Raw genomic sequence first — 13233 nt, 5'->3', positions numbered from 1 at the left:
GTGACCTTTTAGAAAGAAAGCCTTCATATTTATCAAGTTAGAAAGTAAATCGATGTTTGTTATTGCAGTTTTTCCTTTTCTTCAGCCTTTGCATTTCTTGTGCAAAGCACCAGACAGCACTGTAAATATCTTGATTTACACCAAACCTCCAAAGGCTTTTTGTGGAGAAAAAATCTCAACGCATGACCTACTGTAACCTATAGAAAGCATCTTTAACAACTAACATTTGTTTTTTTTTCCTTTACCGTGCAAAATAAATATTTCCAGATTGAATTTTCAAAATCAGAGTTCAGTTTTGAACAATTTTTCTTTGTTCAAGCCGCTTGTCTAATTTTTCTCTTTTCTTCTTTCTTTCAGCCATTGCAGATAGATGATAATTTCTGTGGCCAGGACTTCAACCAGCCTCTGGGGGGGACCAGTACAATCGAGGGCACCCCCCTCTTCATTGACAGAGATGATGGCATGACCTCGGTGGCAGCATACGACTACCGAGGTAACACCGTGGCTTTTGTCGGCACGCGGAATGGCAAACTGAAAAAGGTAGGAATGACTGTTGTTGAATTATGTTTTTTTTCTTTGTTTGGTTGATTTAATTGTTGCATTGATGTTGAGTAGGGTTTTCATGAATAATTTCTGAAATGTAAGACAAACTGGCTTTTTGGTCCTCGTTATTTAAAGGTGCAATGTGTAAAATGTGAAAGTTTTAGTGGCATCTAATGGTGGGAGAGCAGAATGCAACCTTCTAAACACCTGCCATACAGCACCCGGTGTTTCCAGTATACTAATGTATAGTGTGTAATCACTATACTGTATGGTGTGTATAGTCCATTCCTGCTAATAGATCACTCTAAATGTTACACATTGTACCTTTAATAGACATGTAAGACCAAGGATGGAACTTTGAGTCTTTTGTGATTGGTATTGCTTTTCAGTCAGTGGTGGAGTTTGTCAGTGTCATCTCTTTCTGAATGTAGGTGCTTGCAACTTAATAGATGTTCATTAACACCAAGTACACTAAGTTTAAAAGCAGTCAAAATAAATGTTCCCCACTATTTCCGACAAGACAGCACAGTTCCTCTTTAAAACCTGCTCATTTAACAACCAATTTAAACCAAGTCTGTGGCTACACCCTCATCAGTTGTCATGTTTGTCACGTCAGACATAAAATCTTACTGCTGTGTCCCAGCGCCACGTACAGCCTTGCCTCTAATTTTAAGAGCTCAGCTTCAATCAATCCAGCAGCTCTGACTGGTGAATGGCTTTCTGTTCTGGTCTGCTGTGCAGCACAGGTGGGGAGATAGAAGGAAAGACAGAGGGCTAAACTGATGATGGATGGATAAATTAAGTTTTTAATTTCCTGTTAGTATAACTTTAAGTTAGGAGAACAATTTGCATCTTTAAATTCAGCTTATGCCTCACTGTATCACAGTTTTTTGACTGCACTGTCAATATCGGAAACAAGATTTGACCACTTAATGTTTAAATCTTATGTGGAGGGAAAAAAAGCTACTGGTTGAGACAATGTTAACAGTACACTTATGTAACTGACTTTACATTCTCTGTACTTGATAGGACTGCCTTGTACATTACTTTTCTTACGGTTCTATGTAAGATGTATGTATAAGTCATAATTACAGTTCTGTTGGCTGTGTAACATGGCTGTGTTCAGTCTATGTGTATGTGTCTGTATCTGGTCTGTGGAGGACACAGCTCTCAGGGTAAATGGTAGCTCATTGGAATTCACCCCATTTCCCTCTGCACTGCTCAAGACCTGTCATCCATTCACTATTATGAATGTATAATCAGTCTGTGTGTTTGTGCTCTTTTAATGTGTGTTTGTGTATGCACGCTGTGCTTGTGTGTTTGTCACTCACAGTACACACAATAACGTGTGCATTTGTGATGGCATCGATGTGTGCGTGTGTTTGTGTTTATGAGGGAATGAAAGACAACAAACAATACAATGTTGACTAAGATTCAGCAGTGTGCATTTGTCAAAGTGACACCCATTCACTTAGGTTGGCAAGAGTCCTTTTATTTATTTAGCTATTTTCACATGACTTTTCTTCTGCGCCATTGTGCACTCTGGTTGTGTAACATCACCTGGGAAAGCAATGCTACAGTAGGTTGTGGACGTATGTTGTTTTGTGTGAGTGTGACAACTGAGCCAAAAGGCCTGCAGTTCTTTTGGCAGGTTTGTGTCTCAGACAGAAAACCCCAACAAGAATCTGGAAATCTGGAAAGTTTGCATGAAAGGAAGAACATCTAAAACCTCACATCCAACCTCGCACACACATTTGTACAGAGTGTGTCCTGCTATTTGAAAAACTCATTTTTGACAGTAAGAAATAGAAAATGGCAAAGCGATAAAGAGAAGGATATAGAAAAAATGGAAAAAGAGCAACTGAATTAATAGCATGTGATAACAGATTCTTCCTCTCTGATTCAGCAGTCAGCACTCTTCTGCTCAGTGTGTTTTAGTGGGTCACTGACTTTATAAGTGATTATATTTGTGTGCTTTTAATCTTATCAGTAAAATAAGATGATTTAGCCATTAGGATCTATTTCTACATGATGTGGAGGTTTTTAGCTTTTGACAGCTTGCTGGGAGTACATGCACACCATGATGTAATGACTGAGACCGCTCGTGTTTCCTCTGGAGAGCACTAGTGTTGAATGCTGTTTGTATAGCTGTGCCTGAGGGTTAGAAACAGGGAGAATATTGGTAGGTTGCATGAATGTGCTTCAAGAAGGCATGCAGTTTACTGTTGTGTATTTCAGAAGAGAAGCCCTTGAAGAGTAAAGAGAAGGAAGGATTGACAGAATTTACAAAAAAGATGATTAGTGCACAAAGAACCACTGTGTGCCAGATCGATCGCTTCTTTATCAAGGTGCAGGAAGATGTTTCCACTTTAAGTAACATCATTTTACCTGAAAGATCTTTTCATTTGTAATTTGGCTAGACTTAAAGTGCTTTGATATCTTGTTATCTACACACAGGGTCTATTTTTAGCCAGCTATAATGCTCAAGGTTGTCCTGAGCAACAAGGTGATGGCATAAACAACATGTTTAATGCACTAATGAAGTCCCTCTGTGCCCTGGTTACCCACACACACAAGTGCACATTTTCATTCGTTGTGGGGACTTCTTTACATTCACTTACATTCATTTCCTAGAAATGTATCCAGTGTGCAAGTGTGTAAACATATTTCAATCCCCAATGATATGAATAATATCATGCACATACACACACGGGAAACGTTTTACCTATGAGTCCTGGTTTGATGGAAGATACAGGAAGAGAAAGGTAGACATATAGAAAAGGTGAAGCAGAAGGGAGAAGGATGCGATGAACAGAGGTGATGTCCGCTGGTGTGATTACTAATCCAGCCTGTCATCTGGATATGGCTGCAGTCAAGGACACAGCTGCGATCTGGCCATCTACTGCACTTAATATTTAGGATTAAAAGCCTCCATTCCTTTGACTGTTTCATTATCTCTGCAGCCTGTCATTGGTGACCATGTGATTCTGAGCATGCCAGCTTTACACTATGTACAATTTTTATATTGTCCCGTCTAATGAAAGCCCTATAACTGAGCCACCTCTACCTGTGCAGCAGATGGACATTCAAGTAAAACTCTGGTGATGAAGGCTATTCTCTCTGCCACTTCTGCACTTAAAGGCACTGTTGAGCATTGACAATGAAACAGCAATCACCACGAGTCACACAGATACACACACTAGCACACATATAGACAGTTTCAATAGGGGGTCTGAGCACACAGACAAAAGAGGATCCCAGTCGATAATCTAATAGCTATTGTTAGTGAGTGTTTTTGACACTGCACACACATTTACACACAAACATGAACTAGGATTCCTCAGCTGTGCCCTCCATCAGGGGTCAATTCGGGCCATCTGTTATGTGGATGTGTCCAGTGTGCCAGATGGTAGGAGCCCCCAAGTACCCGCTGTGTGCCCATTGTGGCATTGCCAGGCTCAGGTGTGTGTAGTGAATGTGGTGCAGACATGCTGGCCAACGCCCATTCATCTGATCAGGGCATCACTGAAGCAGACCTACGGCTTCTGACGACAGGGAGGGTGGACACTTACAGTACAAATTCGCTTTTGTAACCAAAAAGAAAACACTGGAGAAGACCAGTAAATATTAAAAAATAGTTCATGTTTGCAACATAGAAGTCCTTCAAACTTGTTTGTTGTGTTAAACACAGCAAAGAGCCTGATGCTTAGTGTGGATGTCTCATAACCAAAAGATAAGCAGACCTGATCTCTGCATCAGCCCAAGTGTATCCCTCAACTAATCAGCATCATTTCTGCCGAGGAGAAATTCATGAAGCTCCATCATTTCTCTTCTTGCAAGTGGTCAGAAGGTGATGGTGCCAGCTAAGTCGCGACAGTAGGCGCTTCCAAACTGCAGGAACCCTTTCATAGTTTGAAGAACCTTTGGAGAAAGTTCCCCTTTGTTTGTGTATCCGCACCACAGGAACTGTTCATAAAGCATGTTTTGAGGGACTTTTTGAGGTCCTACTTCAGAGTAGGACTGGCAGCTGGCATTTTTGAAAGTTAACTTTAGTAGTGTAAACAGTTTTCAATGTGGAAAAAACTCACACAAATGGATCGACGCCAAAGTCTGGGTTGCTTCCGCGATAATTCTAAGAGATCTTGATGGATCAAAGTGAAACATGAAAATGTTCTCTAGTGTTGTTATTGAATGTTGTGTAGAAGTGACATTGCTATAGCAACCATCAGATGGCTGACATTATTTCAGTATTCCTAATGGCAGTGTGAATGTAATCAAATAAAAAGTCCCTTAAGGTCTGTAGATCTCAGGTCCATTCTTCAGTGGGGTAGCAGAGTCCTTAGAACTGTTCAGTCCGAAAATGCCCGATTTAAACATCAAGTCCCAGATTGTTTTTGACATGTTGTAACTGCTCCACAGACACCAGACCTCAAAAGCCACACTTGGAACTTTATGAACAACTGCTTTTGACAGTATTTTTGGTGAGTTTGTTCTATAGCTGTATTTGATCAAAATCGGACAATAACAGTTATTTAAGGTTATAAAAAATGATCAAAGAAGATAGATTCAATTTCCACACAAGAAAGTGTTCTTGGAGGTTTGGCTTTTTCTGAAGTGAAATCAGCAGCTGCCATCTAAGCTCTGCAGAAGCTAACTTAGTTTGGACTGTAACACTTGCAGCTGGTTGACCATTCAGACTGCGATCAGTTCTCTTTTCTATATGGTTTTTACTATGTAAAATACACATCAGAAATTATGTGTTTATCATTGCACATATGTTTTAACAAAATATCTTGAATTTACTTTTGGAAAAATATAATTGTGAAGTGTAAAATGAATCATATCACTCTAATACTCACCATTTTGTTTTTTAACACGGACACTGCATTAATCTGATAAAGTCTAAACTACTGTGCTTGTAATATTTTGTGTGATTATAAAAAGTATTATATCCCAAAGTAGCCTTCAGTCAAATCATAGCAGGGATCTATATATCTCTATTTATTACTGAATTATAAGTGAAATAAAAATTGATACATGCAATAACACAAACTGTTGCTGTTTTGAGTGAAAGGACTGAGGTAATTTTCTTAGACATTATGTTTGAGTAGTAACTACACTGGGCACAGGATATTCCAGGGGTTAATAACAAGTGACATTTTGTCATTTGTCTGTGTATGTTGCTGTGTGAAGTCGCTGATGTATTCCATTGGGACTGCCAGTGTCACCATCAAGAGACCGTGTCACAGCCTAATTGACTGATGCTTGTTATTCCACTGGTGCATAATGCTACCTTGTCAAACTCCCCTGTGTGTATATGTATGTGTGTATATGTTTTTGTGCTTGTGGTTTTCCATTTAAATGTGTGTTGCCCACCTCCTTTACAGAATGGACCTCCACCCAAAAAGGAACAAATACACACTGTGGAAACACACCAGTGATTTTTGACCAGTAAATATAGAAGTGATAATAGAAGAAATGTTTGGCTTTTTCACTCTCTTATTTTTCTCCTCAAGATGTTACTGATGTGAAAATCATAATCAGAAAATATGAGAGTGACTTTGTTCTTTTGTGTGTTGTGTGTTTTGTGTGTGTGTGCGCGCGCGCGCGTGTGTGTGTGTGCGCGTGTGTGTGTGCATGTGCGTGTGCGTGTGTGTGTGTGCCGTCATTTGGCTCAGCCAGTGGGCCACGAGTTGTTTGGCCCAGGCGGCAGCACAGAGGCTTGCTTTGTGCAGGCGCTCAGAAGCCCTCGGTCATTAGTTCACACAACTGCATGTGGTCACACACTCACACAAAGAGATGCGGGAAATTGAGATGTAGAGAATGATGAAAGGGATCAGATATGGTAAAGGGAATAGAAGTTAAGACTGAGCGCTCAAGACAAAACAGATAATTTCCACTTTGCATTTAACACTGAGTTTTTCCACTTAATTTAGCTCTTTCCCAGAGCTCCATCAGTCATCCAATCTTATCAGGATGTTCCCAAATTAACAGAAAAATGTGTCATTTTCTGCAGCAGTTTCTTCTCTCTTCTGAAGGCACAGCTTTTAAATGGCAATTTGTGATACATACAGCTAGCTAAGCCATATGTGAGTGTGACAAGCCAGGCATCTACAGTACATCTCATTAGAATCTTAACATACAACACAGCAGCATGAAATCAACTAGCTAGCCAGGTAGCCTTTATATGCCGGACACTGTTGTATGCCTCTGACTGTGGTATCTTAGGCAGGGTGACTGTAGTGCTCCAGGCTGCCACAGCTGGACTAAAGCTCCAGGTGAAAGTCCATGTGTAGATATGTGTGGTAAACACAGCATACTGTTTTTATTATCTCGTCATCGCCTTTCTCCCATCTGTTGGCGTGCCTTCTCGTGAGACAACAAAAACACATTATCTCATCTCTCTGTGGATTCATTCACTCCCACATTTATACACTAAAACACACTCATGCCTGGAAGGCTGACATTGCAGGAATTTGCACAGTGACTGTAAGATGAACATATGACTTCAGGCCCTGGGTGCTGTCACCTTTGCTTTATCAACGTGTGACAATAAAAAATAATAGATTGTTGGATATGATAAGCCTAAAAAATGTCTAGAATGAATCCACAACTCTCGTTGTAACTAAAATAGCCACTGTAAAACCATAGTTATGAATTAGTAAAAGGAATCATCCCTTGCTTCATCTCATTGCCTCTCTGCTTCTGTTCCCAGTCTCATTTTCTCTGTTTCATCTGCTCCTCACATATTCTCTTTCCACTCTCTTTGTCTCCTTCTGTGATCAAAGATTCCTCTCCCTGATAATAGTTGAGCATTATGTCTGTGTTGAGATGAGATGTAGTGATCGCTATTTTTCTCTAATCATTTTCTCCTAGCAAAGGGAAGGGCAGAGTGCACACACTTAGAGTAGAGACACTGAAATGTACATGTAGGAAGTTTTTCTAAGTATGTGCATAAACTTGCATATACAGACACACTTTCACATTCTAGTGCTTAGGTCATAATGGTAGACAGTAATGAGGGGTCTTCTTAAAACATTTAATGCCTCCCTATCTTCTACACACACACACACACACACACACACACACACACACACACACACACACACACACACACACATACACACACGCTCGCTCGTGAATTCAGCCATGCAATCTCATTAAACAAGTGTTCCTAACTCCACACCTTCATCCTGCAATCCTCATTTGCCATAATGTTCCATATTTCCTACCTTACTAAAAAGCACGGGCAATGTTAAGGTCCACTCAATTACTGCTGCTGATTGACCTCTTTTCAAAATCTTAACAAATATCTTTTCTTTTTCTATGTTTACCAAGCAATTTCACAGCTAAATGGTTAGAGCAAATGTCTTATAAGACACAGAATATGTTAGTGTGGGCTCCTATGTGAGCTAATGCTATTGATGATAATGGTTCAGTCCACTGTCTCAGTGCTAATGTACTTCAGCCTGGTCCAACATTGTGTGACAGCATTGTGCAAAACTCATTCTCTACCTCTGCTTTCCAACCCTAATTTACTGCTACCAGTGGATAATGAGGTAAATGAGGAGTCGACGAAGTTAAAGAAAGCCCAGCAAAAACAAGGCAGAAGGAAAACAAGGGGAGGGACATGAATAATAAATGTACCATGCTGGAATCAATTTTAAGGGAAAATTAGAAGAGTATGGATGCAAGCTGGGATGCTTATTTGATCCAAGAGAGGGCTAGGGCAGTCTGGTCATCTTCATTACACATACATTAAAGAATTACTGCTTTTACTTGTTTGGTATTTGTTTAAATCATAATCTGATTTGTTAGAAGAGCTTTGTCTTGCAATAAATATAATGTAATGTTCATGCATTTTATATATGTATTATTGGCCAATAATGGCATTTTTGTCATAAAATTGCTTTGGTATGTAAATTCAATTTGGGCAAGTTTTCAGTAAACGCTCCTTGGTGTTGACATGGAACAATATTTGTGCCTGTGGAGAAGGCAATGTAGTGTCCTGGCATCGCTCTGTCCATGCCACCTGATACAGCCAACGGCACACCTGGTGGACGGCACAGTGCCAGGGCACTATGGGTGCCCTCACTTCTGGCAAGACACACAACCGCAAACACACACAGACACCATAAGGGGTGTCATACCTCAGGCTAACAAGCCAAAATGAGCACATTCATGCAGGTATAAACAAACACACTGGGACACGTTGGATGGCGTTACAGTGTCCAGAGGGTTAGGCATGAGTAGCACAGTGGGCATAGATTACCTTTGGCACGCAATGGCTGGGTCTCACATACAGGCACATACACACTCTCACGCCTCTCACACCCATTTCCTTGCAATTAAGCCCAGCAGCTCACAGTATATCCTTGGCTTTGAAGAGAGTGCCTTCAAATGGCTGTACTGCTCCCCACAAGCCCTTAACAACCACACATGGAAGCTACATAACCTCTTAGCTTTTAAGTGGCAGGAATGATCAGCTGTTTACACAGGGATACACTTCCATAGAAGTAGGACACATAATGGAACAAGGCACTTTGCTTTCCAGCTATCCTTAAATCTCTGTAAATAACAGAACGTGAGGAGCTTTTTTATCTCTATTACACTAAATGACGAGTGTAAATATGTGAGTTACTATATCAGATTAGCTAATCTGCTGTGAATAATGCAGACGGCACTAGATACATGTGTACACACATACATGCTCTCCTATGGGAAGCGACTGCAGGAGTCTTATCAGATTACCCACTGCCAAGTTAATAGATTCTTAACAGATTGTTTTTGATTAGTTCCTCTGTTTTAGTGACGTTAAGATGATTAACGTTTGTGTGTGTGTAGAAACAAAGATGCATTTCTGTTCATCCACACCCGCATACATTTGCATGCACTGTCTTATTAGTTAATAGAAAATGCTATTACTGAAAGTGTTTTTGTGTGTTTTTGCTCTGAGTGTGTCTCTGGCATCACATGGCTTTCATATGCTTTGGGAGCATTTCAGGGCAACAGCATTCAGGCTGGGCACACACACACACACTCACACAGAAAACAACAGCTCCCTGCGTTCATCCCTCTCGCACAGCATGGTGGCATCCCCCACCGTCTACCTAATTACCCCCCTGCCCTGCATCCCCCAGAGGAAATAGTTTCAGCCTGAAGCCTTGTCTCAGTGTTAGCGTGCTTGGTAACATGCCTCCAGTCTGCCACTTTTTTAGCCCTGACCACTGCTAGCTATATTGGACTAACCCTGTGGCTAATCCTGTTAGCATAAGAGTTGGTCATACCAAGCAGAGAGCCAACCCCTCATGCTGCTCTAACGCCTTTTGGTTAATCTTTTAGTGTCACAGTTGGCTAAAGTGAACTTACTGGAGTTTCTTTGGCTGGTTTATTATAAATTCTTGCGGCAGAGCTGCAAGTCCACTTTAATTCCTGAGTTAAGATTTCATTTAGTGCTAATTAAGAGGAGTAACAGTTGTTCCAGCAGTGGCTTAGGCCCTTGTTTTTAGCATGAGCAGAGCTAGCAAAGAAACAGCTAATGGCTCTATTACTGGTGCAGCTGACCTTGTGGCTTTACCATTTCCATCTGCTAAGCCCTTAAAAATGAAGAATTAGGCATTTAGAAGGAGGCTCACTGGGAGCAAAGTGTTATTCACTTTCTTGCAGAGGGTTATTTCTTTTTCACTGCCTCTCTGTTCTATTTCTCTGCTTTTCTTCTCCTCTCCCCATGCATAGTCTCTTAAGACTGAGAGACAGAGCGAGCTCATCGTCTCCGCTTCGTGGTAAAATATTTATCCATCCTTTCCTTTGGTTCAAATGTTTCAAACTGATGGAGTCTTTAATTAGTAATGTCTGCATCTATCTCTGTTCTCCATGTCTGTCTCTTGTTCCCCCCTCAGTTCTATTCTCTTTTACCCAGCTCTTCTGTTTTTCTATTTGATTCACTCACACCATTGCTACTCTTTCTGCTCCTCTTTTCTCCGTGGAATTAGTCATTAGCTGACTGACTGAGCTGATTGCATCTATTCCCAAGGCTGGCATTTGTTTGTGCATCTTTTTTCTGTCCCTCCCTCCCCCAGTCCTCTCCTTCACTCCCTCCCAACATAGTCTTTCTCTTTCCCCTCCCATCATATTCTCACTCTACCTGTCTTCTTTATTCGCCCGCCCTCCCTTTTCTCTACACCATCTCTCCCATTTTGCTAAAATGGTGTTGGCCACAAGTATTAGTATGGGTTGCTGATTTAGAGTGCCAAGGTACACAGACACTCCCAACAGTCTTCTCTATACCTTCTTTAACATTAATTGCACAGTGTCGTTTTAAACTGGCCAACACCAATTAAGCCCTCACTATTATATTTAATTGGTCTTTTAGCTCGGTTACTGTTTGAATGCAACGTCTCTCTGGAAATGGCTTAGTTGGCCTCTGACAGCACATGTGGACATTGTGGAAACAGTTTCCTTCTCCCTGTGGGTTTTACAACGGCCTGGCCAGCTACTGACACTGCCAAGAGCCAAGAAGGAAGTGTGTGCACGTACGCACGCGCGTACGTGCTCAAACAAATGGCAGAGATCTTCTTCTGTCTGCCCTGCCCTCTCCACCACCTCGCTCTCCAATCATGCTCACACCCCTCTCCTTCGCCGCTCCTGGATCCATGTGTTGCTGGTGGATTAAGCTAATTAAAGCACCGCAAACAGGGTCCCCAGAGAGAGGCAGCATACAAACACACACACACATGCACCCACACACACTATTACACAAATGCAGTCATTAATGAAGGCAAGAGCACAGGCGTACACAGTAAGAAAGCCAGCCAGGAAACATGAGAACATGTACACATACATATTGACTACACTTTACATGAATGGCTATGATTGTGTTTGCATATGCCTTAGCTAAGAACATCATGCATTACAGTGGTGGTCATTGCATGGTTCTCTTGGAGTATCATGTAAATACATTATGGATCACTTTCTTGTGCAGCAAACAGACTACCCTTTCAATAGATTTCTATGGAGATTGAATGATCTGAGCAGAACTGAGCTAAGGTTTTATATAATCCCACCACTTTATGTATCATATCTATGCTTTTGAAGCTAACAAGCTGTGTCTTTGGTCTGTTTTTGCTGCAAGCTACAGCCTAAGGATATTCAGCTATGTTTTATCATCCATAAGAGCCTTGTGCTCTGTATTTATGGGTCACTGGCAGGGAGTTAGTGGCCCAGAAATAATACGACACCCTCTTACTCAAATCGTAGTGTGTGTGCACATGATCTGAGGGAGCATGGCTGATCATTTCTTTAGTGTGGCAGTGAGTTTTAGGAAACAATTTCCAATCACTGTGGGAGTATTAATGTCTGTATGCACATGTAACTACTTGTATTCAAGTCAAACAGGTCTGCTCATAAAAGGCGTGTGACTGTAGACTGAAGTTTAAATATGAATCAACTATGTGTCCTCAAGTCAAAAAAATAAAAGAAATGGGTGGAACTGATGAAAGAAATATCAGAGGATAGAAGGAAACCTGTGATCTTAGCTAGACAGGAAGAGAGGGAACACCATGGCACTATGTAGAAATTCTTTCCAAATGTTTCTGCTTTCAGGATACGGCTGCATCTCTAGAAAACCGGCTGTTTCAAGACAAACCCACTGGATTACTGATAATCTTGGAATAAACAGAGCCAGCCTATATATAGCCTATCTGTCTCCCTCTCTCTCTCTCTCTCTACACATACATACATACATACATACGTGTGTGTGTGTGTATGTATGTATATATATATATATATATATATATATATATATATATATATATATATATATATATAAAATGCCCCTGCGAAAGACCTGTTTTATTATGTCAGAGCATTTGAGCACACAACAATCACCCTTCTGCACACAAGCACACTCAATAATAAGGCTCCAATAACATAGGGGTCTATACTCCAAGTTGTCTCCAAATCCCTCAGTGCCAGGCCTGCTCCTCGGTTGCCATGGCAACAGTAGTCAGGGTAGCCACGGCTGGCACTGGTGAGGCAGAGGAGGGACAAGAACGACGAGAAGTCATAGGGCCCGTTGATGCTTGTGGTGCGGGCAGGGCATTTGGACATTGAAACTGGTTTGTTGCAATGTTGCTGAATGTTGGACTTGCACAGGGCTGCGAATGCAGTTTCAACTCGGGTTGGAAATAACTGTGCTTGTAGGTCATGTTTACCCCTGTGTCTGTCTGTGTGCGTGTGCATGGGTATGGGTGTGTGTAGAGCTAGAGAGAATGAGACAGAAATGCGAATGAGAGCGATGAAACTGCAGAGACAGCACACTCACTCATTAACTCCCTTGGCATTTTTGTTCCTTCTTCATGATTGTGAGCTTGCACCTCTGTGTGTGTTTGTGAGGACATGATCATTCATGCACCACACAGTCACTGTGAACACAATTCAGCCTTCGCTCTCTGTTGCTTTGATGTTACATCTGCTTACAACTATACTAGAGGCAATTGTACAAGCCAAAAATTACCATGCATAATGCAAACATTTGTTATAAGTTAATAAAAAGTTAGTATTCTGAAATATTTAATAAAGTAAGAATGCTAAAATCTAACTTACACTGTGATTTTTTTCTTTTTAACATTTAACACAGCACAACAATATATTGACTGAAATCAATATTAAATATTTGGATAATGCTAACTA

At 41.0% G+C, this 13233-nt stretch overlaps 1 protein-coding gene across 5 annotated transcripts in view; it reads left to right on the top strand.

The window, feature by feature from the left end:
• The window catches only part of plxna1b (plexin A1b), a 179141-nt gene that overhangs the window by 48370 nt on the left and 117538 nt on the right, over nt 1-13233 (top strand). For all 5 annotated transcript variants that reach the window (XM_026306156.2, XM_026306158.2, XM_026306159.2 and 2 more), the window contains one exon: nt 358-540. In XM_026306156.2, coding sequence (XP_026161941.1) covers nt 358-540 — 183 coding nt within the window. The remainder of the gene's footprint in view (nt 1-357; nt 541-13233) is intronic.

This window comes from Mastacembelus armatus, chromosome 5, assembly GCF_900324485.2.
Source record: "Mastacembelus armatus chromosome 5, fMasArm1.2, whole genome shotgun sequence".
In the NCBI taxonomy this organism is placed as follows: Eukaryota; Metazoa; Chordata; class Actinopteri; order Synbranchiformes; family Mastacembelidae; genus Mastacembelus; species Mastacembelus armatus.
The sequence above is the reverse complement of the archived record's forward strand: the minus strand, read 5'-3'. Positions and strand labels throughout refer to the sequence as shown.